General features: G+C 30.8%; 2 protein-coding genes across 2 annotated transcripts; both read right to left on the minus strand.

The window, feature by feature from the left end:
* Positions 1–8,888, minus strand: LOC106765370 (serine protease SPPA, chloroplastic). The gene is made up of 13 exons (XM_014649957.2): positions 8,462–8,888; positions 8,178–8,361; positions 6,940–7,077; positions 6,575–6,745; positions 6,393–6,496; positions 6,021–6,088; positions 5,177–5,343; positions 2,757–2,826; positions 2,293–2,447; positions 1,616–1,721; positions 765–852; positions 538–681; positions 1–450 (listed from the first exon to the last, which is right to left on the minus strand). The coding sequence occupies exons 1-13, from the start codon at positions 8,798–8,800 to the stop codon at positions 220–222; spliced, it is 1,965 nt and encodes a 654-aa protein (XP_014505443.1). The 5' UTR covers positions 8,801–8,888; the 3' UTR covers positions 1–219.
* Positions 8,889–18,117: 9,229 nt separating this feature from the next.
* Positions 18,118–19,124, minus strand: LOC111241993 (prostatic spermine-binding protein-like). Its single transcript, XM_022782891.1, has one exon. The coding sequence runs from the start codon at positions 18,865–18,867 to the stop codon at positions 18,409–18,411; it is 459 nt and encodes a 152-aa protein (XP_022638612.1). The 5' UTR covers positions 18,868–19,124; the 3' UTR covers positions 18,118–18,408.
* Positions 19,125–22,964: the final 3,840 nt, after the last annotated feature.

Raw genomic sequence — 22,964 nt, forward strand, 5'->3', positions numbered from 1 at the left:
TGAATCTACAATTACACTAGTTTATAACGTAATTAAAAATACTTATCGGAATGAGGTATTCTCACAGTAAAATATACGTACACAAGTCAAACACTTACCTGACACTTATTCTCTCTATTTCTCTTTTTATTACATCATATTACCTCACTCTATCGCAAATAAGCATACCTCACTATACAATGAAAAACACAAACAGGAGAAACACTTAAAACTTAACAACTAAAGGGAACTAAGATAATCTTTTATCAATGCCAAAATGGGGTTGGCGTATGGATAACCTTCCAATTTCTCAAACACGATTCCGTCCATCCGAGCTTGGACTCCATTGGAAAATGTCAAGTCCTGTAGTAATTCATTTAAAGTTCTGTCTACTCCAACGAGAGAATTACCTAGACCACTCAAAATCTCGGGCAGAGAAGGGCTGGGTCTTGTGACCTCCACAACAGTAACCTGACATAGATCAAGCACAAAAATTAAACTTTCTATTGAAGTGTAAAGCATACCCAATCTAGAAACAAAGGCATTATCAAAACCAACCTGTCTATCTTGAGGTATACCGGCCTTCAATTTTGCTATCGCAACAGCTCGAGAAAGGCCACCAATAGCATCAATTAAACCATTAGAAGCTGCATCCTTGCCAGTCCAAACCCTCCCCTGTGCAACCTCTTCCATCTTGTCTACCTAGTAACAAGTATTTATGGTAACTTCGATGTACAAAGATGACCAGAAAGACAGCAAAATAGCTTATTTAATATAAAGCGTACAGTCATAGATCGGGAAAAGGCTGCTTTATCTCGAAATTGTTTATAAGCATGCTGAACAGACTTGGAAAATAGCTCTGCTTCATCTGGTCTGTATATAGCAGAGAAAGAGAGAGAATGATCATGAGTACCAACCCTCGAATCAACCAAAACTAAGTGATTAAGCATAAGTGGAAGCCAAAAAGCAAGGCAATAATGACAAACAGGCTATATATAACGAAAAAAAAAAGAAACTCATTAAATCAGCATTAGCTTCAGTAAAATAATATTCCAGCACTGCGAGCAAGCCCTGGACATGTTTTGGGGTGATCTGAAGCGCCTAGAGGATAGAGGCAGCATGAATGTGAATGTTCTGCGTATTTAATTTCTTTTGCCATATTCCGCTCGCTCAGATTAGAAAACTTACACTAGGGGAACAGCTGCATTGATGACAACGAGGGCAACTGCAAGTCCTTGAAAAAGAAGTCTCCATGTTTCCAACATACATTTCAACTATTTGCACCCCTAAAGTCATCAATACCCCCAATATGCTCTTTTAAGGGATACTGAAAAAGGAGAATATAATTGATGGCGGTATCAACTGATACATTGGAATCCTAATCACTGAATTAAAAAAATGAGTACACTGAACCCAAAACCATGTTAAATGAAAGGATTTCAAATACTGCCACAAATATGGAATTTCATTATCAATTTATTAGAACTACACTGGAGACCATTCAAACCGATACATTATGTCTTCCATTCTCAAACAGACAGTGCCTCGCAGTTAGATATCAGATGGCCCAGTGCGCTGGTTAATACTCTCTACAGCCCTAAAATCTTGATAATTGAACAATAACAAATTCCATTACCTAAGTGAACGCTGTTCAGCTGCCCGCAGCTCAGCATATCTACCCCTTGATATGATTTCTTTGTTGAAGCCAATCTTCTCATAGAGTTTCCCAAGGTTAAGCTTTCCTACAAATATATTTCATATATTTGTCATCATATAATCAGATTGTTAGATTACAATGTTTGAAGCGCTGTTTGTTTATAAAATTACAATGTTTCCCTCATTATTTCAGAGCTCAAACAAAATACTTTAGTTTCATCTACAATTTCCTTTGGTTGAAATCAGTTATCATTGAAATAATCCTACAGACTGCTACATTTTTCTTCATAAAATGCTATATTATATTACCATATAGATACAACTCATAATATGCTATACATATTCCTGGATAGGGAGTTAACAGAAATTCATGCACATATACCCTTCTAAGTTGATTTTGAAGAAGAGTTAAGTATTTGACTAAAGGGGAAAAATAGCAATAGTCATTATAGTCATCTAGCTATAGATTATGAGTCTAAATCACTAGTTTCCTAAATTTAAGAAATACCAATTCAGTTTTTAACAAAGAGATCAGCATTGTCGACCATACAGCATGCTTATGTTGGTTTGTAGTAATTATTAAAATTTATATATTAGTTTCAGTTAAATTTATCATCCATAAATCCCTGTTTCTCGTACTGTAACACCAAGGTTCACCTGTGACCACTCCAATTGAGCCAGTTAAGGTAAGACTTTCTGCCACAATAACTCCTGCTCCCATTGCCATGTAGTATCCTCCACTTGCTGCCACATCAGACATTGAAGCAATGACTGGTTTTGAGGCAGCCAGAAGCCTGATTTCTCTCCACATCCTACAAATCAGGACACCAAAGCTTTATTAGTAAACAAGCAAACTAACCGAAATACTTGCAATTAGAATCATAATTTCATGACAACGATAACACGTATTTCCATTTTCACTAGATCATTAAAGCCCTCTTAATTACTCTAAAACTAAAAGTATCATCTGAAAGAAATTATGAAGAAAAAAATTATAGTACATTCTTAAAAAAAGTATTACTGATGTTGTATAAATCTTTCTTAAATGTATTCAACCAACCTTATTGTATGTCACTTTAACAGAGTGAATTTTGAACAGTGGGTAATCTACCAGCACTTACAAATCAGAAGCAAGGGCATCCCCTCCTGGACTGTCAATTCGGATAATAGCAGCCTTGTATTTATTTGAATCTGAGGAAAAAGAAGACTCAGTGTGACCTCAAACTATGAAAGTATATAACCAAAAAGAATAAAGATCAATATCATAGGCCACATGTTTCATGTTTGACAAACAGCATCATATATGAAAAATGATAGCCAATGTTATCCCTATATTTTGGTCCTACAACCAAGCAGAGCAGTCGCACCTTGCCGTTTAATACTCAAGTTACCTAAATGAATATGATTAACTCCACTGCATACATCGTGCAACTTAAGGACAAAGATCTCATTTGTTATTTACTATTTCTCCAGCAAACAGGTTTAGGAAATTATACGTCTAAAGCCTCATTTTTATATGCAAAAACATAAAAGGAGTGTGTTCCCTAAGATTGCTCTCACAGCCTCTTTTTTACAACCATTTGTCAAAGTCTCTAGAGACAGAAACCTTATTTCTTAAGCCCATTTAGTTGAAAAACTTAAAAGAACTCTAGTCCCTGTGCTAGTTCTTGCAGTTTCTTACGTACAATCATTTGTCAATGTTTGGGGACAACCATATTTCTAAAGAACCACGTTACGTTTAAGAATGAATTATTGGAGGAAGGTAATTGGGAATCAAGGTAGTGCTGACCTCAATTGGGATGGGATGTCTACAGAAGTTAGGAAGGAATGTTAGACCAATCTTTAGTGAATCAAAAAGGTTTCAAACCAAGATAAGCAATCTTGGTTATGGAATGTAAAGTATTGAAGAAAAGTAAGAAACAAAAATGAGTGTTTTAAGGCCATACATGTATGCAATTATGCTGAAATTAGGTAAGACACAGAAAGACAGAAAGGAGACAATGGAAACTGTGACTGAGGCAGACTCCAAAGCTTTGAAGAGTTTTACTGAGATTTAGGGTTAAAGAATGAAGAAGGATATATATATATAGTAGGGAAAGAAAATCAAAAGACTTGGACCAAGATGTATTAAGGATGAAGAGGGAAATTTTTCGGTTACATATAGATGGAAATATCAGAGGGATTGAAAAACTATTTTTATCAGGTTTTCAATAATAAACAAGGATTGACCTGTAATATGCAAGAATAACTAAGCAAAAGGAAGAACAAATTTTGGTTTACTATTGATGAATTCAAGTTGGAGAGGTAAAAGAAGCCTTTAAAGAGGATGGATAAATAGGGAGGTTGCTGATCCTAATGGTTTTCCTATTAAGTTTGCAATTGCGAAGGAAATTAGGGTATCACTTGACTTACCAAGTTAAAGAGATTTATATAGAGGAACAAGAAAGTCAAATAAGTAAAAAAGGAGCAATTTGGGTTTTATATATAGGACAAGAAATGTTCAGAATTTTGTAACTAATAGTACGAGAGATCCTAGAAGCAAGACTGAGGCCATTCTATAAAGATTGATACGTCAAGACTTTACTCGATTAATAGTCTTGGATGGGTTTGTTAGGGACATTTAAAAATATTTTCTCTAACTATAATTTTTTTGTGGGATGATATAGTTTGGATTAAGGAATTAAAGAATAAGGAAAAAGGTTAACTCTAAACTTGAGATTTGTAGAAAAAAGCATAAAAATGAAACGGTTTTCTTTTGATTAGAAGATAGAGAATATGCATTCCAGTCTAAGTAAAAGAGAGATAAATTATTGGGAAGTAAAATTTAGAGAAGTCGTATCACAAGTTTCTATGTTTATTACAAAATGATTGGAAAATTAATAATGTCACACACAATAAACAAGATGGGAGATTAAACTGATGAAAGAAACCAGTGATTATTTGTGATCACAATGTTTCTACCAAGCTCAACGGGAAATTCTCATTGTTACATGATCCGAACAATTATACTTTTTATTAAATTGAACTTTAAAGGGGCACAACAAAAGATACATTGGAAGCATCAAAAAATGAAAATCTTAAGAAGCACATAAGAAATAAGAACATACAATAATGATTATACATAAAAAAAAAAAATGCTAGTATGCAACCTATTAAAGGAAACATGACAGGTAACCAGTTAAGATGGATTGTGCATGTGCAAAGAGTGTCACAAGAGGCTCCAATGAAAATAATAGATCACATGGATTTTAACTGTATGAACAAGGGGTGAGGGAAAAAGGAGATAGAAAGAAATCATTAGATCACAGAGAATAATATCACAGGGATTTGGATTTTAATCAAGCTGAATGACAACATTTGATTTCATGCAACTGGCCTCATTGGGTGGGATGAGGCTATAGTTGCTGCAGCTTGTTATAATTGTTAATAATGTAACTCCAATAAAACCAAAATAGGTATGATGTAGCACTAACGAAAAATACCATACTCCATTAAAATAGTTATCGAATTAAAGAAGGTAACTCCATAAGATTAAGTGTACCTCTTATACTGCGTATTTTCTCAATTAACTTCTCTCCAATGATACCTGAGCTACGGGCACCTAGTGGACTCTCAATACGACGAATACTCCCTGAAGCTCGGATGATGGCTATTAAATCTTTACCATTTGATAGTCCAACAGTTGATTTCCTAACTCCGGAGTATTTTCTGCATTTTAGGAAAGTAAATATCAACATATGGCTGAGTTTTTAGGTTATTTTAATTTATGAAAAATATATTCAGATTATTAATCTGTTGGGAAACAAGATGCGTTATAGTAAGTCTTATTTTGCAATGTTAGTATCACCACTTGAGCTGCTCATTTGCAACCAATAAATGGTGGATGACTACATCACAAAAGCTAGCTATCTTAGATGGAGAGCCCAATCTGGGATTCAAGTCTAATACTTTGCAATTGGATCCTAGCAATAACTAAAATCATGGAATCAGATTCTGACTTGTCATAGTCAAAACCTAAAGATCAAATAAAACCTTCCCCCATGATGCAGGGGTGAGTAGGGGAATCCACGGTCCTAGGTTAATCCCCAATAAGAGTGAAACAATAAAGAAACAACCATGTCTTATAAATAACTTTTTCATTGGCAAAAATTAAGGCAACGTTATTTGATTATGGAAGTTATTACAGCCTTCAAACTATAAATTTCTGAAAACAGAAATAAAATGAGACAAATGAAGAAACATTTTAACAGTCAGAAAAACTTTTTTTCGGGTAAGGATTTGTCGAAAACTTTAAAGTTAACTTTTGTCTATTCTGAATAAATGCCATACTTCAATGTAAACCATATTAGATTTTTGAGGCTCTATAAGAGAAAAAAAAAAAATACCTGTAATCAACCATAGGCAGATTTTTATTTGTTTTTACTTGAAGTCTCTCCTTCAACCTAGTAATAACCTGCAAACATTTATGGTTTCTTATCCTTTTAAGTGTCGGTACACCTTGATAGTATCCTTCAGAATTGTTCACCGATGTTAATTATCAATACAATAGATATTAATGAAGTACGCTTCACAAGTTAATTGACTGACGTAGCAAATAAAACCAACAGACTCTAAAGGAGCTGGACAAAACCCCTTTTCAGAAGGTTCCCATTAAATGAGATTTGCCATACTCTATGTGATTATATTAATCATGCCATCAGTCAGCAGGTTGACAGATGCAAATGATCAGTCTGACAGAGGCAAGTAATCAGTCATACCTCATCCTCATAGACTATGTCTGATATGAAGCCCTCCTCTTTAAGTGTCTCTACTTGATAAACACCTTTATTTATGAAGTTCTCAATATCTTCTCTTTTCTTTCCTGTATAGAATATGCAGAAACTAAAAAAAGTTAATTTATTGATTCAGACTTCAAGTTGGTCTTTAAATACACTTGCACCTCTAGCAGCAGAGACTTTGTCCAGCCAATGTGTATAGATATTATCAAGCAATGAAGTAAGCATCTCATGATGATCTTCAGACATGGTTCTACGGGTAAGTTGATCTCCTACACTTTTGTACTTGCCAATCCGTTCTACTTCTGGTTCAATTCCAAGATTCTCTAAAACACCTGAGAGAATTAATAAATAACATAAATAATTAGTTTTAGGCCAACTATAGTCATCAAAGAACTTAAGGATCTATTTAATTTGAACACATGCCAAAAGTTTTAAAACTTTTATTAAATAATTTAGTAGAGTGCACCAAGAACTAAAAGAACATTAGTCCAGAAAAACAACCCAAGGAAAAGCAGAATCAGCGTACCTCTGAAGAATGGAGCCTGAACAGTCAATCCAAACAAGGAAAAATAAGCACTTGGAGGGGCATATATTTCTTCACACGCACTTGCAATATAATATTCTTTTTCTCGACAGGAAGGGACATAAGCCACAATAAACTTTCCTACAAGCATCATGAACTATCAAAGCTGCCCGTAACTAGCAAAGATCAGAGCTTATGGACCAAAATATTAGATGATTCATAACATTGTACATATTTAGTATCACCAACTACCATATTTACAAAGCCTTTGGAAGAGCTTATATATGGACAACATTTGGCTTAAGAAAATAGTTCAGCATGCTTCATGTATAGCTTATCAAAATAAGCTCTTTTTTTAGCTTATTCCAATGAGTCTCGTGGTAAAAGTTATAATAGATGGTAAGTCACTCGAATAGCTTAAAAATTGCTTTAACTAGCTTATAAGCAGCTTTGACTAGATTATAAGCTATTTTTATCCAAAGTTTGTTTGTTACACGAGTTTATTTAGTAATTTCTAGCTTACACAAGCTACTTCATGCAGCTTGTGAAAATAAGCTAGCTTATAAACTACTAACTTTTTTTTTTATATTTTTCATTTTTATTCACAATAGTTTATTTGGAATCTCTCTTTACCTTAAATAACTAAATATGTCCTTTTATGACATTTTTTAATTTACACTTTCAATTCAACTGGCTAGCTTGTTAGTTCATTTTACCAAATACTTTCAATTCAATAAGCTAGTTTATATACTTTCAGCTTTTCAGCTCCTAATTCACAGCTTATATGCTTCAGCTAGTTTAACAAACACACAATTAAGCCCTCACATGATTAAGGTTAATTGAATAAGCATTTAATTAAACTTATTACTCTCATGCATCCTAACTCGAGGTGCACTAAATTCAGTTGCATTATTGCCTCAGAAAACCACAAGCATCAGTTTTCTGTCGTAGAAGAGAAAACACACTGATCCAGGCAACAGACAAATGCCAACCAGTTGCCACTTTAACAACTTAGTGGAAATAAAAACACATCAAGCAAATAAATAATTCTTTTGAATATCCTCTAGAGGATACGTGATTAAAACCACACAGACTGGCAATCAGTATATCACCATAACTTATGCACTTGACCCTGGCAGATAAAATTATTGTAAAACAGTACGTAGCACTACAAAAATAGTTATACGTAAATCATAAATGTTCCTACATTTTGTTCCCACCAGAACAGTAATTTCACACACCTGACTTTCTGAAATCGAATATGTGCCTTCGAATTTCTTCAACCTTTGCCCAGCCGCAATTTAAAATATCAATGTGGAGATAGATACCGGAAATTCGAGGATCATAAGCTGCCTTCAAGAAATTATCACAGATTTGAGGCAGAGATAATCCCCGAGAGAACCTACTCTTCAGCTGATCCGATACCTAGAGTGAAGAACCACGCGAAATAGTTAAAACAGAAAAAGCAGTTATTAACATAACAATACCGTGAGCTAAGCGAAAAGCGAGGTTGAGAGGGTGAAACCTGGCCGCGCAACTTGATTGTCAAAACGGTGCCGTATCGAAGCCGGTGCCAGGGTAAGGCCGTTAGCATCTTGAGCTTGACGATGAATTTTTTCCAGCCAGTGAGGGGCTTGAAATCAAAGTCCCCACTCGGATAATTTTCGACGCTACCGTTCAAGGTTTGTTTGGGGACAGATGAAGAATAACGAGAGTGGAAGTGAAAGGGGAGGGATGCGTGCGTTAGATGTTGTTGTGGACATTGGAACTGAAAGCGTGTAACTGCAGATGAAGATGAGGTGATCGACGATAATGCGGCGTAGGTACAGCGGAAGCGGTGGACGGCAATACGAGCCCGTGACATTTCCGTCACTTTGCCGCTTCCCTGAGGCAAAACGTGGGAGGGAAAAGAAAGCCAGGAAATGCCAGAAATTTCACGGCAAAAAAAGAGAAGAAGAAATAATTTTTTTATTATTTATATTATAGTTTAATTTATTAAAAGAATTACAAAATAATCTGAATTTATAGGAGATATTAACTACGTGTCCATTTTTTTTATTCAAACCAGAATGCTTTTTATTCAAAAACTGTGTCAACTTTTTTTAACGTTGATAATTAATTTGATTTAAAAAATAATTAAATTTAAATAAGGAGTCCATGTAAGAGAATTATTTTATATTAAAAAATAATTAAATTTAAATAAACAGTCATTCAATGTATAAAAATGCTAAAATAATTACTTTAGTTTTAAAAATTAGTTATTTAGAAAATCAAATTGAAATAATAAAAATTCATTTATTAATAGTATAGATAATAATTATAAATTTATAACTGTTCAATTAAATTAGATTTAATCATTCTGATAATCCTTATTTTCGGTGATTTTTTTCCATTAGGTTCCTCAATTTTTCTTTTTCTCGATTGGATCTCTATTTTTAAAAAATTGAAGCAATTATTAGTTCTATACTAACACCGTTAAAAAGATGACACGTGTTAGCTCGTGATTTTTTTGAATTTTTTAAATAAATTTTAATTATTTTTATTTTTACTTTTAATTTTTTTATTTATTTAAAAAAAATGTCACGTGTCAAGTTGACATTGAGCCACGTGGCAATGACAATGTGAGGTGGCATTAATAGTGCCACGTGTCACTATCAGACCACGTGTCATTAGATTTGTCTCAATTTGGTCCTTTTATTTTTAATTTGTCTCAATTTGGTCCCTGTATTCTTATTTTGTCTTAATTTAGTCCTATTTTTTTAAAAAACTAAATAATTTTGTTTCTGTTCAAACAAAATTTTATTTGTATATAAATGGTTTAATACCTATTTTGGTCCCTATTTTCGGGAGGTTTGTTTAAAGTGGTCCTCCCTTCTTTAAAAAGTTCACTAAAGTCCTACTTTTTGTAAAAACTGTGCACGTTAGTCCTTTTTGCTAACGGCGTTAATTCTGCTAACGGCAAAACTGCCAGCTGACAAATATTTGATGACTTGTACAAATAAAATTCGTTGTAGTCCTCATATTGGTTTAAAAATGTTTATTGTGGTCCTCGTGTTGGTTTATGAGAACTACAACGAATTTTATTTGTACAAGTCATCAAATATTTGCCAGCTGGCAGTTTTGTCGTTAGCAGAATTAACGCCGTTAGCAAAAAGGACTAACGTGCACAGTTTTTGCAAAAAGTAGGACTTTAGTGAACTTTTTAAAAAAGGGAGGACCACTTTGAACAAACTAACATATGACACATTTTTACAAACTAACATATGACACATTTTTACAAACTAACATATGACACATTTTTATTTATATAGTACATTTAACCTAAATAATATTAATGAGTAACCTAAAAGTTAACATCTCAATAATAAATGTTTTTGTGAAGGTAATCTACACAAGTATAGTCTCAATATTTCCTCAACCATTCATAAAAAGTTTCTAAAGTTAAATATTTCGATTTGAAATACATCATTACTAACAATTTGCTTACAGAAACAAATTTAAAGACAAAAATTTGGAAAATGTACATACCGTATTTTATTTGAGAAGGAACAATTTTTTTAAAAATTTTCAAAAAATTAGGACTAAATTGAGACAAAATAAAAATACAAGGACCAAATTGGAACAAAATAAAAATACAGGGACCAAATTGAAACAAATGCAATGACACATGGTTTGACAATGACACGTGGCACTGTCAGTGCCACCTCACACTGCCATTTCTACGTGGCATAATGTCAACTTGACACGTGGCAAATTTTATTTTTAAAAGAAAAATAATAAAAAAATAAAAATAAAGATAATTAAAAATATATTTAAAAAATTAAAAAAAAAATCACGAGCTGACACGTGTTACCCTTTTTAACGGTGTTAGTACGAAACTAATGACAGTGACCTGATTGCTTAAATTTTTCAAAAATAGGAACCCAAATGAGAAAAAGAAAAAATGAGGGACCTAATTAAAAAAAGTTACCGAAAATAGGGACTATCAGAATAATTAAACCATTAGATTATGAAGTTTAATATTTGGACAAAGTTGTATTTGACCCATTAGACAATGTAATCCTATCGCCTGATGATGTCTTAAACCTATTGTTTAGGTTGTCTGAAGCTATGTTAGTCGGGTTTTTTTTCTTCGTCAAACTATGGTTTATTAGGTGATTGAATGCTTTTACTTTATCTCAAACTAATGGTAATGACATATTTCCAATTTATGATAGACTGGTAAAGCCATGAGACTACAAATATCTTTGTCCCAAATATCTTTTTAAAATTTAAACAAGTAAATATATATTCGAAATTTTTAAAGAGGAAAAATTATAGAAAAAAAAAGTTAAAATTTTTGTTTGTCTGTGAAAATAAATAAACTGCATTTAAAAAAAAATTACACAATTATCTATATGCTTATATAGAAGAGAAATGAATAAGAGATACTTTTATAAACATACTCTCTTTTTTTATATATTTATCACATGTTTTCATCATTTTTAGAAAACAAAAGAGAATAACATTTTTGTTTTTATTATTAAGTAAGATAATTATTTTATTTGAACTTATTCTGTTGTGTGTAATATTCATTTTAATAATTTTTACACTATTATAAAATTTTATATATCAATAAATAAGAATAATTTACTTAAAAGAGAATATATGATAAAGAATATTACGATAATTTAGTTAACCATAACACAAAAATTATATACAAGAGTAATTAAGAAGTATTTAAATCATAAAAACTATTTGCAAAGAATTGAAACTAGCTATAATTTATATATAACCTCCTAAACATAGTATTCATTGTCAATCCGTTTTTGTTCTACTGAAACGTCATTTTTTATTAGCATCAATCAAGTGATCATTACAAAAAAGAAGGTCAAACAAACATACAAACAAAAGCAGAATGGTAAGTTAACTTTTATAAAAAAAAAAATCACACAATCAAGGCAAGTATACGTAATGGTTTCATTTTCAATTCAAACAAAAACTTAAACATATTATAACATCTAGACTTGACCATTTATATATGTGTATTGATATTAGGCTATGACAAGTTTTGCACTTTTGGTGGTGGAACAACTTGTTCACTCAAGTTACCACACAAGGTTAGTTTGTTTGCCACCTATGGCTAAAAAAATAAACCATAAATTAGGACATCGTAGTACTCCTCACCACATAACCTTTTTTTACAAGAGATAGAGTAATTATTGGAGCCTTAGACTAACTTCTAAGACTGAGTCCATACATCAATACAACACACTACTAAAAGTCACCATATAGTCTCACCACAAAATCCATGGAATTACGCCAACGTTGATATTATACCAACAATCAAAATTCATTATCACCTTCATATCATACTTGAAGTAACATCATACTCCACCATATTCATCAATCATCAACATATATAATATCCACACCTATTTGATTAATATGTGTAAAACATTCTAAACAAAAATCAAGTTTTTAAAGTATTCAAAGCTTAAAGGAAAATCCAAAACAAATATTTCATACTAGACTGTCACCCAACAAGTAAGTCACTAACCTAGTGAATTAAGCAAAACAAAAGCTTAGACCTGCAGTAGAGAAGTGGCGTTCGACACCACTTTCTACCGCTCAACGCCTACCAAATAGATAGCTCACTATCTTCACAACACTCCATACCCAAATTGGTTGCTCAATACCCTAGAGTCTAGTGACTCTCTGACTTTGGGACGTCCAATGCCACTTCTCAGATTCTCTTGATTCTTGATTTGTGTGCATTAATTATTTCCAAATAATCAATTTGATATCTTAATACTTGTAATGGTTTGAAAACATGTTTAACTCTTGGTTTGGATATCATTTTGCTGAAATGATCAATGTCTCAACCCATTAGATTAAGCTCACACTCATCATAGTCCAACTATCAACTTAACTTACATATTAGATTCCAGCAAAATAAGAAACTAACCAAGTCCTAAATGGCACAAACTTCAATTCCTAATCCAAACTGACTCATGAATCAACTCCCTTAAAATTTCTCCGATCAAACCCACACTATTAAACCTCCTTTTTATCCAATATAAGGATTTTTTACTCGTATTCATATATACCCATCAACATAACCGCCAATTATTTACTTAATCTCATCCCATTACACTATCAAAATCCTTTAAATTTAACAACCAATTCCTTCTTAACTTTCTTATACCAAACTAGGAAATTCTAAACAAGAAAATCCCAAGTATTTAACCATATCACAATAACATTTCAATACAATTTCAAATCAATTAAATGATCATTTCCAACCAATAAATCATCTAAAATTAATACATCCAATCAATCATTCATCACACCAAACCACCGATTTCACAACATTTCAAACATACAACAAATATTATAAACCACCAAATAAATTAAAAAGTAATGGTGTTGGAAGTAAAATATTACAAACCACCAAATAAATTAAAAAGTAATAATGTTGGAAGTCTCATGTCCACTAGAAATAAAACCAATTTATAATATATAAATGAGATGCAAATCTCACCTTACAAACAGGTTTTATGGAATTAAATTAGACTTCAAGTCCACTTCTAATAAATGGAGAAAAACAATAAAATTTGATAATTTTTGTCCTCATAATCAATTAACGCTAATGAAAAAAAAAAGTGTAATGGTTTTGTGTAGGAAAAGGTTGAAAAAAAAACATAGGATGTGCTATTTTTTTACAAGAGAAAAATAAATTCTAAAGAGCTTGAGATACATTATAATTAGTTATGTTTTATAAATAATCATATATCTTCAATTACAAGCGTATCATAATTTGTTTTGGAATTCATAAATCAATTACAAGAGGAAGAAAAAGTACTTTTAAACTATGTTGCTATAATTATAACGAATAAAAATGATCTCTTCTTTATGATGGAGTCATACCGAAGATTATAGGTCTGAGATCGTAAACTTAATTAAAGTGTTAGATGTAAATTAAAACCTTCTAATTTTATTTATTTTTTAACATAAAGTTAAAGGAAATAAGTTTTTTTGAGAAAGTATTACATAATAAGTGAAACTTAAGTTAGTCGAGAAGTTGATTTTTAACGTTGGAAAGAGTAAAGACACTTTTGGTTTCTGGGAATCTAACAGTCTTAAATGCATATTACTTTGGGGATATGCTTTTTCCATATCCAAATGGAAAGCGACTTTGTCTTGAAAGCATGATGATGATTTGCGTTTAATTTCTTCTTTAGAGAGACACAGTCGCAAATATTAATGGTGGAACCCAGTAGGTACCACCTAGCTACCACTTCATCCACATCTCATCATGCATACCATACCATAACATACTACTATCATTCATCATCTCAACCATTTCACTCTTTTCTCATACAACAAACGAATCCCTTCTCCTTCACACCCAAATCCTATATTCTTTTGGATAATAATCCTTTGAAAATATTTTAATATTATTTATGTATTATTTTGTAATTAGTTTATATTGGTGTTTATGATTATTATTGTTGATTATAGAATAATTTTGACTAATCATATAATAACACGTAAATGATATTAAAATGTTATAAAAAAATATTGTCAACGTATCATCATTGTATTCATTTTAGAACTTTTTTTTAAATGCTGATTTCTACTGAAATTGTTAATTATTTTATCACAAATGAGTTCGTAAAAAGTAATACGCTGTTTTTCAATAATGTTTTGCTTTAATTGAAGTAAGAAAAGTAAAATTCTCACCTCTCCGTAAAATTCTTCACGAAAAGCGTTGTTGAAAATCGCCATGAAAAACGTTGTCTTCAGAAAATGATGTATTATTTTAAAATAAATAGAAAACAAAATTTAGAATTATAAAAAGTTATCAACTTTTCTTGTATCAAATATTTTTAAAAAATAATAAACTTTCAGTGGTATATTTTGTTCACATAACTCATCATCTAAACATTAAAAAAAATAATTTTACGTATAATTATAATATCTCGACTATCTTAACACCACAAAATTCATTAACTATTTCTCATTATTTGAAAACTTATTAAAATAAAAAATAAAAACAAAACACAAAAATCACATCAAACCGATTAAAAATTATATTTTATGAAACTTAGATAAATCATACCATTATGAAAAAAAAATAAATAAATACATAAAGGTAAAATATTAAACTTTTATATAATTCTATATGAATAAAAGTCAAGTTAATTAACTTATCAACACAATTATTTTCTAAAAAAATATATAAAAAATTTTGAATTGCATATTCTTACAAAAATAAAGTAACAACATCGTCCTTTCTAGTACTCTAAGTAACCACTCGTTAATCTAAGAAACTATAACAAACTAAAATAGAATCACTTTCGAACCAAAGCCTCCAAAAGCTCTTTCCTAAGATTGTTACAAAGCTTTCATGAATTTAGTATTAATGGAAGTTTATGTTCTGAAAAGACTAAAAAATGAACTATGTTCATCATGACTCCCTCTAAAAATATTAATGCATGTAGTTAAATAAGGACAACTTCTAGTTACACTAATATTATTCACCTTAAGCAAATTAGTAATGAAAGTTGTCATATTATATTAGTAAATGAAATCATCTAATTCTACTTAGTTTGAATATATAAAAACTTTTAAACAAAAAAAATGATGATAGTATTATTCATATACTTATTAAATTTATTCACAATCATACACACCATTTTGTTATTTTGAAAAATAACATAAGTAAAAACAATTAGAACATGAAATCTATTATGGTTTCTCATCTTTAAAATCATCTAGATAATTGTAGTATGATAATCATTTTAATAAACAGATTATAAGGAAACTTCATAAACTAAACAATCAAATTCAAAAATAAAAACTACAAATTTTGAAAAGTTCCCTTCAACCATTTTGACAACTACATAGGAATATAAAAGTAAAGGTTTAAATCATTTTTTTGTCCCTAAGTTAAAAGCTGGTGTTCAGTTTAGTCTCCCCTTTTAAAAATGTAAACCTTTGGTCCCTATGATGTTCAAAATGTATCAAATCAGTCCTATCCGTCAAATTTTAGGAAGAAATTTGTTGGCATAAACCTGAGACAATTACTATGGAAGACTACAGCATCAACAACCCTTGAAGTATGAGAGTTAGTAATGAAACAAATCAAGGAAGTTAATAAAAAACCGTTAACAGATAAGACTGATTCGATACATTTTGCACATCATAGGGACCAAAGATTTACATTTTTAAACGAGGAGACTAAACTGAACACCAATTTTTAACTTAAAAACCAAAAAAGGATTTAAACTAAAAGTAAAATAACATATGAGAGAAAACTCCCATACAAAGAACACATGACATTAAATTGCACACCCTTTTTGAATCTCCAAATCAAAAGGTAAACAATCATAAAAACAACTTTTAAAAATTATAAAACAACTTTTAAAAAATCAAAGTTTTAGTTTATGACATTGCACTCAATCAAATCAAAAGAGTAATAATTTTTTTAAAAAAAAAAAACACACCAACATCATTTATAATCCAATCAAAAACTTCATTAACACTAAAAAAGAAAAATTACATTGACAACAAGAGAAGAAAAGTGTGAATACCTATCAAAGACAAGCTAACAATTGAATATAACCTTATTTTGTCAAAATAATTTGTTTTAATCAATTTAAATATGCAAATGTTAGAGAAATCATTTAAAATATTAAATACAATCATTCTTACTTAATTTCCAAAAAAAAAAAACCAACAAAAATAATATCATATGCATCCGATACAAATATTTCAGAATAATAAGTTTTTTACTATTTAATTATATTTCTATCTCAACATAACCGATAATCCAGTTACCATAAATACTGGAAACCTAGATTTTAGTGAGAATTTTTGTTATCTAGCATGTATTATTAAAGTATTTTTTTTAGAAAAAATAATGTCTATAATGGTATTTGATAATTTTATTAGATATCTACTTTAAAAACCAAAATTGAAAAGTCCACCAATGATCTATTATACAAACCGAACTAAACAAAAACAATATCTGGCTTCTCATTTTTTATTTTTTATTTTTAACACAGGACGATGTCAATACGGACTATTATCAACTTCGTCGTGGGTTTTTGTTTTTCTTATCTTTAATTTGTAGGCAGAATGAATAGATTTAGAAAAAATTGCAATAACGAGGCTTCAATTCAATCACACAAAAATATATATGACAAAGATGGCTTTGAATTCTTTTCACACAAAAATCGTAGTTGTTAAAGACGACATTAATTTCATGATAATATATCGAAACTGTGCATATTGAAGACAATTTTTATTTTTTAAAGTAGTTATATTTATGCACAGCTTCACTCTTAAAAAGAGCATATTCATGCTTCTCATACACGATTTAAGTTTAAAAATTTAAAAATTTGAAATTATTTTTTTCATGTACAATTTCAATTTAAAACATTAAATTGTTTTCATCATATTAACAAAAAATTAATAAAATTAAAAATATCTTTAATATATACGATTTTTGTGCGAAGAAAAAAAAATCAAACTAAATTCATATTTGTCATACACAAAAATAAAATTATTTAAGAAAAAATAGATTTGAATTCGTGTTTTTTCTTCAATATACAAAGTCTCGAGTCCTAAATGCGACTTACTTGACATACACTAGTAAAAAAAAGAATCCTACTACTAAATTTCCCTTTGAACACTCCTAATCTTTCCTTGTTTAAAATTTTCCTAAATGAAAAAACTTCACAATCTAGTTACAACTATATACAGTATTTATAATTCATACCAAAACCAAAACAAATAATAACTAAACGTGGTATGGTATAGAAATGTATGATAATAGTTATACCACAAACATTGTGAATTATAGTTATCAAAAGTCTATTATTAGACTCTCTTATACAAGCTGAATAAGATATCATAGATTCATAGATAACCTATATGTCAGAATATATAACTATGCAGCTATAAATCCTCATAATTGAAACAAAACCTTTTATCATAATTATATTTGATGACAAATCATGTTTGGCAACATGCGAGACAGAGGGACGCAATTTATGCATAGTTCATGATGAGTTAAGGTTTGCAGGAAGATTTGGTGCGATATGCAACGTTGTTGATGTATTGATATATGAAGCAAAAGTATTGTTTGATGAGTACGTAATTACACAATTGGTGAGTAACAGTGGTGGCAGTGTCATTGTTTTGTAGGAAAGCTTTAGTATAGAAGATTCCTAGCCCTTGGACTAAATCAACTAAACAAATAATGCGATAAAAACTGTTGAATTCACTGCAACTTGGGGGAATCTCATGCAATTGGAATATCAGAAGTGCATAAAAACAGAACATACACTAGTACATATCTGAACAACATAAGTTTAGAAATACCCTTAAATCCTTGCATGCTAGCTGTAGTTAATGCAAATGAGTAATTGCAGCTATAAATTATTTAGTTAAAAAGAAAAGCTAAGCAACAAATTAAGATGTCTATTTCCTTTTCCCCACAAAGTTTCTTTTCACCTTGGCACAGCCCTGAACTGGAGACTTATCTTTGGTAGCAACGAATAACATCCCTTTGTTTTCCACCTTTTTCCCTTCCATTTGCTTGAGTTGGCTTTTATTTGCCTTCTTCTCTAAGCAACACTTGTCTGCATCACATTCCTCTTGAGCATCTCGCTGGAAATCCGGAAAACCATGATTAATCCCAAGATGACTTGGCCCAGAAGACGCATCGGAAGCCATAGAATCATCATCATCATCATCATCACTTTCATCGTTGTCGTCGTCGTCGTCATCATCATCATCATCATTCTGGGGATCAGTTTGAATGAGTTGGTGGTCGTTGTCAGCATCATCGCTGTGTCCAGCATCATCCATAGGGGACCCAATATACATGGTCCATCCAGATTCACTGCTGTGACATTCCTCTCCACTGAAGGGCTCCATCCTGAGGGTAGGAAGAAGGAGAAAGGAGATGGAGAATGGAGAATGGTAAAGCAAAGAAAGGGTATATGTGTATGTATCTCTTAAATAGGAAATTAAAAATAACAACTAGTGTCCGTTTATGGACACCTGAAAAGAGCAGCAGTTGAGTTATTCAGAAAGAGAGAGATGGTATGTGTAAAAGGTGTGAAAGAAAGCAAAGGTTGAGAATATGTCTTAAATGAGCATAGGGATATGTCTTCTCCAAAGAACACCACCTGGAAGTGCATCTAAAGACCCATTAATTCTCTGACTTACCCAGCACCAGACAGGTAGAAGCTGTCAATGAAAGTGAATTTGAAAGGACATAGGGGTTGTTCACTCAGTCATAAGAGAGAAGATGCAATCATCATTATTTCTCTGCATACCTCATTAAATACGAAAGATGGGTTTAAATGCATAATAGGTGGCACAGCCTACAAAAACTGGAGAGAATATAAGACCACTTTGTTTAGCTACCACTCAAGAGGCTTTCTTCATTACCTGATTCAGCTTCCCAACCTTTTATTATCATTCCCTTGTCCTCTCCTCATAAACAAGCGCCACTTTTCCTCCTTTCGCCTGTCGGGGCTCTCTCAACAACTCATTTTCTTCTCTTTTCTTCTAAATTCTTTTTTCATGCGACAACTTTGTCACCATTCAGGATTGCATGCTTGGATTGAGATGGTCAATCCTAGTTGCTGTTACGAGAAACCTCATGATCCACGTTTTTCCTTCTTCTGCAAACACTGCCCCACAAATGAAAATAAGCATCACGTGAGATTTGATTATGGTAAAGCATTAATTCGTAATGTGAAGAAAAAAAGTGGGTAGAGTGAGAGTATGCATGGTTATGAATAGATGGTGGTGGTAAGTTGCTTGTTGAAGTTAGATGAGAAGGGAAGAGACACATGGTTGTGCATGTGCAGTGATAAAGACGTGGAAGGGGTAAAAGAGGCGAAGCAACAAAACGAAGAAGTTGTGATAAGTTTGAAATGCAGTGTTATAGGTTTGGACCACTACCACTTTAGGATGCACTTAGGGTCTTCCCCACCTTAAATATGCAATTCTTATGCTTCAATGCCTAAAATTAATTGCCCCATTTCTTTCTCTTTTAAATGCCTTGGCCTCTGCCCCCTGCACATTTCCTTCTTTTCAATCTACACAATCTTTTCAACTTCATTACCTCTCAGCTACCCAGACTCTTTCACTTTTTTCTTTTTTTATTATTTCTCTTATTTTCAAAAATAACTCTCCAGGACAAGAATCATGTTTTTATTATTTTCCAATATTTAAAACTAAAATACACCAAAATAATATTTTGCTGTATTTCTTGCTTACGCTCCTCCTCTTCCCTTTCTGGGTCCCATTTTTTTTTATTGCTTACATTTTAGATATACATTTTAAGCATTATGTTGTAAAATTTGTATTATATACCGAGTGAACCTTGATTTTTCATTTAAGGTTTGTATAGTATACACGATGCAAATCCATCTAAACCTTAGGAGTAGAGAAGACCGATCACCGAACATGTTGATGATTGATCGGTCATCGAAATGTATGCTCTGAGTTATAAGTTGGATGTATCGTAATGTAAAGAGTATTTTAGTCAATGTTAGAGTTAAGTAGTGTGATGTTGGAGTTATGAGTTGAGTATTCATATATAATGTGATATAATAACTAATATAGTCTGTGTTATGATGATATAATTATTGAATTGTATGCTATATTATATTTCTAGTTACTCTCCCTTTCATGTTATGGTTATGGTTCCACTTGCAATGATTGTACTTGTATGGTAGTAGATGGCGGTGCAGATAAGACAAGTGAGGAGTAGCACGGAAAGTTTAATTGATGGGGTTTATTTATGTTTTAAAGACATTTTATGTTTTCGAATAATGGATTTGAGTATTTTGTACAGTTTGAATTTTAGTTGTAATACGTTCAGATGATTAATGCTTAATTTAATTTTGCTGTTTTATACAAACGTTTATAAGCGTTGTTAAAAAATATATAAATTGGTATAGATTTCAGATTTTATTATTTACAAGTGGCATTTCGATAGGGGTGTTACATTGACCGGTCTCTTACATACCAAAGATAATATGATTAATTAGGCAAGACTTACTTATGGGATATTGGACCATAATTAGACTAGTTTTAATCAAAAGTTCATTTCAAAACTTATAAATACAAAGATAACGTAAGAAGGTAGGTGAATTACATTTATTAAACTTTTCACTTGATTGTGATAACATCCTAACTTTCAGAGTGTCTTTAACATATTTCTACACGGATTTAAATTTTATTAAAAAAGATTTGACAAGACAAGTAAAAGTAAAGTGAAATTAAAAAAGATAATTAGATCAAATTGTGAAGTTGTAGTTTTCAATCCTATATACTCAAACAAAACAAGATTCAACATAAAATTTAATTTTATCTCCTATTGAAATTGTCTATGATTTACTTTATATAAAAACAAGATAACAAAATATTAATAGTTCATTGTATTAAATCTTGAATCAATAATTCAACACCTTGAAAATATTAAATACTTTTTAATGGTTTATTATTATTATTATTATTATTATTATTATTATTATTATTATTATATATATATATATATATATATATATATATATATTTTAATCTATAATATATATTATGAAATTTTTGGTCAGTGGTATTGTTGTGCTTATATTTATATTTGGATACCCATTAGAGTAAAATAGAGATATAACAATAGAATCTAACATGGTTTTCTTAAGAAATAATGTAATATTTTGTGTGATGACATTTTTGTGAATACTATAGCATATATAATATCGGTTGTTTCTTGAATTGATGTAATATATCGTCTCTTTTGGAATTTCTTATTCTCTTTTTTGTGTTGTTTTCTCCCATTTTGCCTCTTTCCATTGCATTGCCACCACACAGCGCCTTCACGTAACACAAGAATCAAACCCATCCTAGTTTTGACTAGCATTGTCTTCATGCTACTTTTTGCATTATCGATCTAGGCCATCCTCCGCAAAAGAGGTCCTACCTTCGCACCTCTTTTGGTATGCCATAAGTTAGTATATTTTTTCCTACGTTTTTGCTTTCGAGTTTAAGAGTAGGATCAATTTAAGTTCTTATTTTCTTGAAGTTTTAGTGTATAAGTGTTGCAAAGGAAGAAACTTTACCAATGCTAAGAATGCTAGGAAAACAATGAAGGACTTGATCAACTAGTGATGTATTTTTGTAATATAATTTTGTTTATTAACCTGACATATATTACATTGATTATGGAACAACCAATGTAAAGAGAACAAAATTATTACATCAGTAGAATTTACATCGAATTTAAAACCGATGTAATTATCGATAAATAACTAATGTAAAATGTTTTCATTTTTTGTCCTAATGTGAAATGTTACAAAGTATTATAAAATTTAATAAACGATGATTAAAATTTATGGTTTAGTAAAAAAAAAAGTGAATATGTATTGAAGGAACATATTTGATTGAAAAAAAAAATGTGATATTCATGCATGGTGATGAAACTTCATGTCAACCACATATGTAGAAAACATCAACAGAGATCAGTTTGATTAATGATGTTAGAATCGATTTGCAAAAGTACATGAATATGAAAATATGTCCCATCATAACTTTGTTTATATTTTGGTTCATTTCACACAATTGTTAATGATTTTAAGGTTGATTAAAAACAATTAATGGGCGATTTGATACAAGATTTAAAAAATATTCTTCACTTATTAAAAGACACTTATTAATATTGCTTTAAATTATAAATTAGCATTTTAATATAGGGTGAGACAAATATGTTAAAAATATAAATATGTTTATTTAATTATGGATAACCATTTTTATGATGAACTTTGTAGGTTACTAGAATCTTTCCTGTGTAATAGATTATTTTTTTCGATATTTTCTTAATAAATATTAGTGGTGACTCAGTTTTTTTCTCTCTTTTGCCGACCTGTTGTAGTCCCAGTTACAACAACATATACTTGAAAATGGGAAAGTATATCGAACACATAAATTACAAAACAATATATATATATATATATATATAT

The sequence above is a fragment of the Vigna radiata genome, chromosome 7 (genome assembly GCF_000741045.1).
Source record: "Vigna radiata var. radiata cultivar VC1973A chromosome 7, Vradiata_ver6, whole genome shotgun sequence".
In the NCBI taxonomy this organism is placed as follows: domain Eukaryota; kingdom Viridiplantae; phylum Streptophyta; class Magnoliopsida; order Fabales; family Fabaceae; genus Vigna; species Vigna radiata.

Bases quoted from the DNA above. Each gene is read 5' to 3' on its own strand.
- LOC106765370 (XM_014649957.2), bottom strand. From the start codon at position 8,800: ATGTCACGGGCTCGTATTGCCGTCCACCGCTTCCGCTGTACCTACGCC. The intron at 7,078-8,177 runs GTGTGTGAAATT...TGATGCTTGTAG, and splicing joins ATTCGATTTCAGAAAGTCAG to GAAAGTTTATTGTGGCTTAT. The intron at 682-764 runs GTACGCTTTATA...ACTTGTTACTAG, and splicing joins CCTTTTCCCGATCTATGACT to GTAGACAAGATGGAAGAGGT.
- LOC111241993 (XM_022782891.1), bottom strand. From the start codon at position 18,867: ATGGAGCCCTTCAGTGGAGAGGAATGTCACAGCAGTGAATCTGGATGG.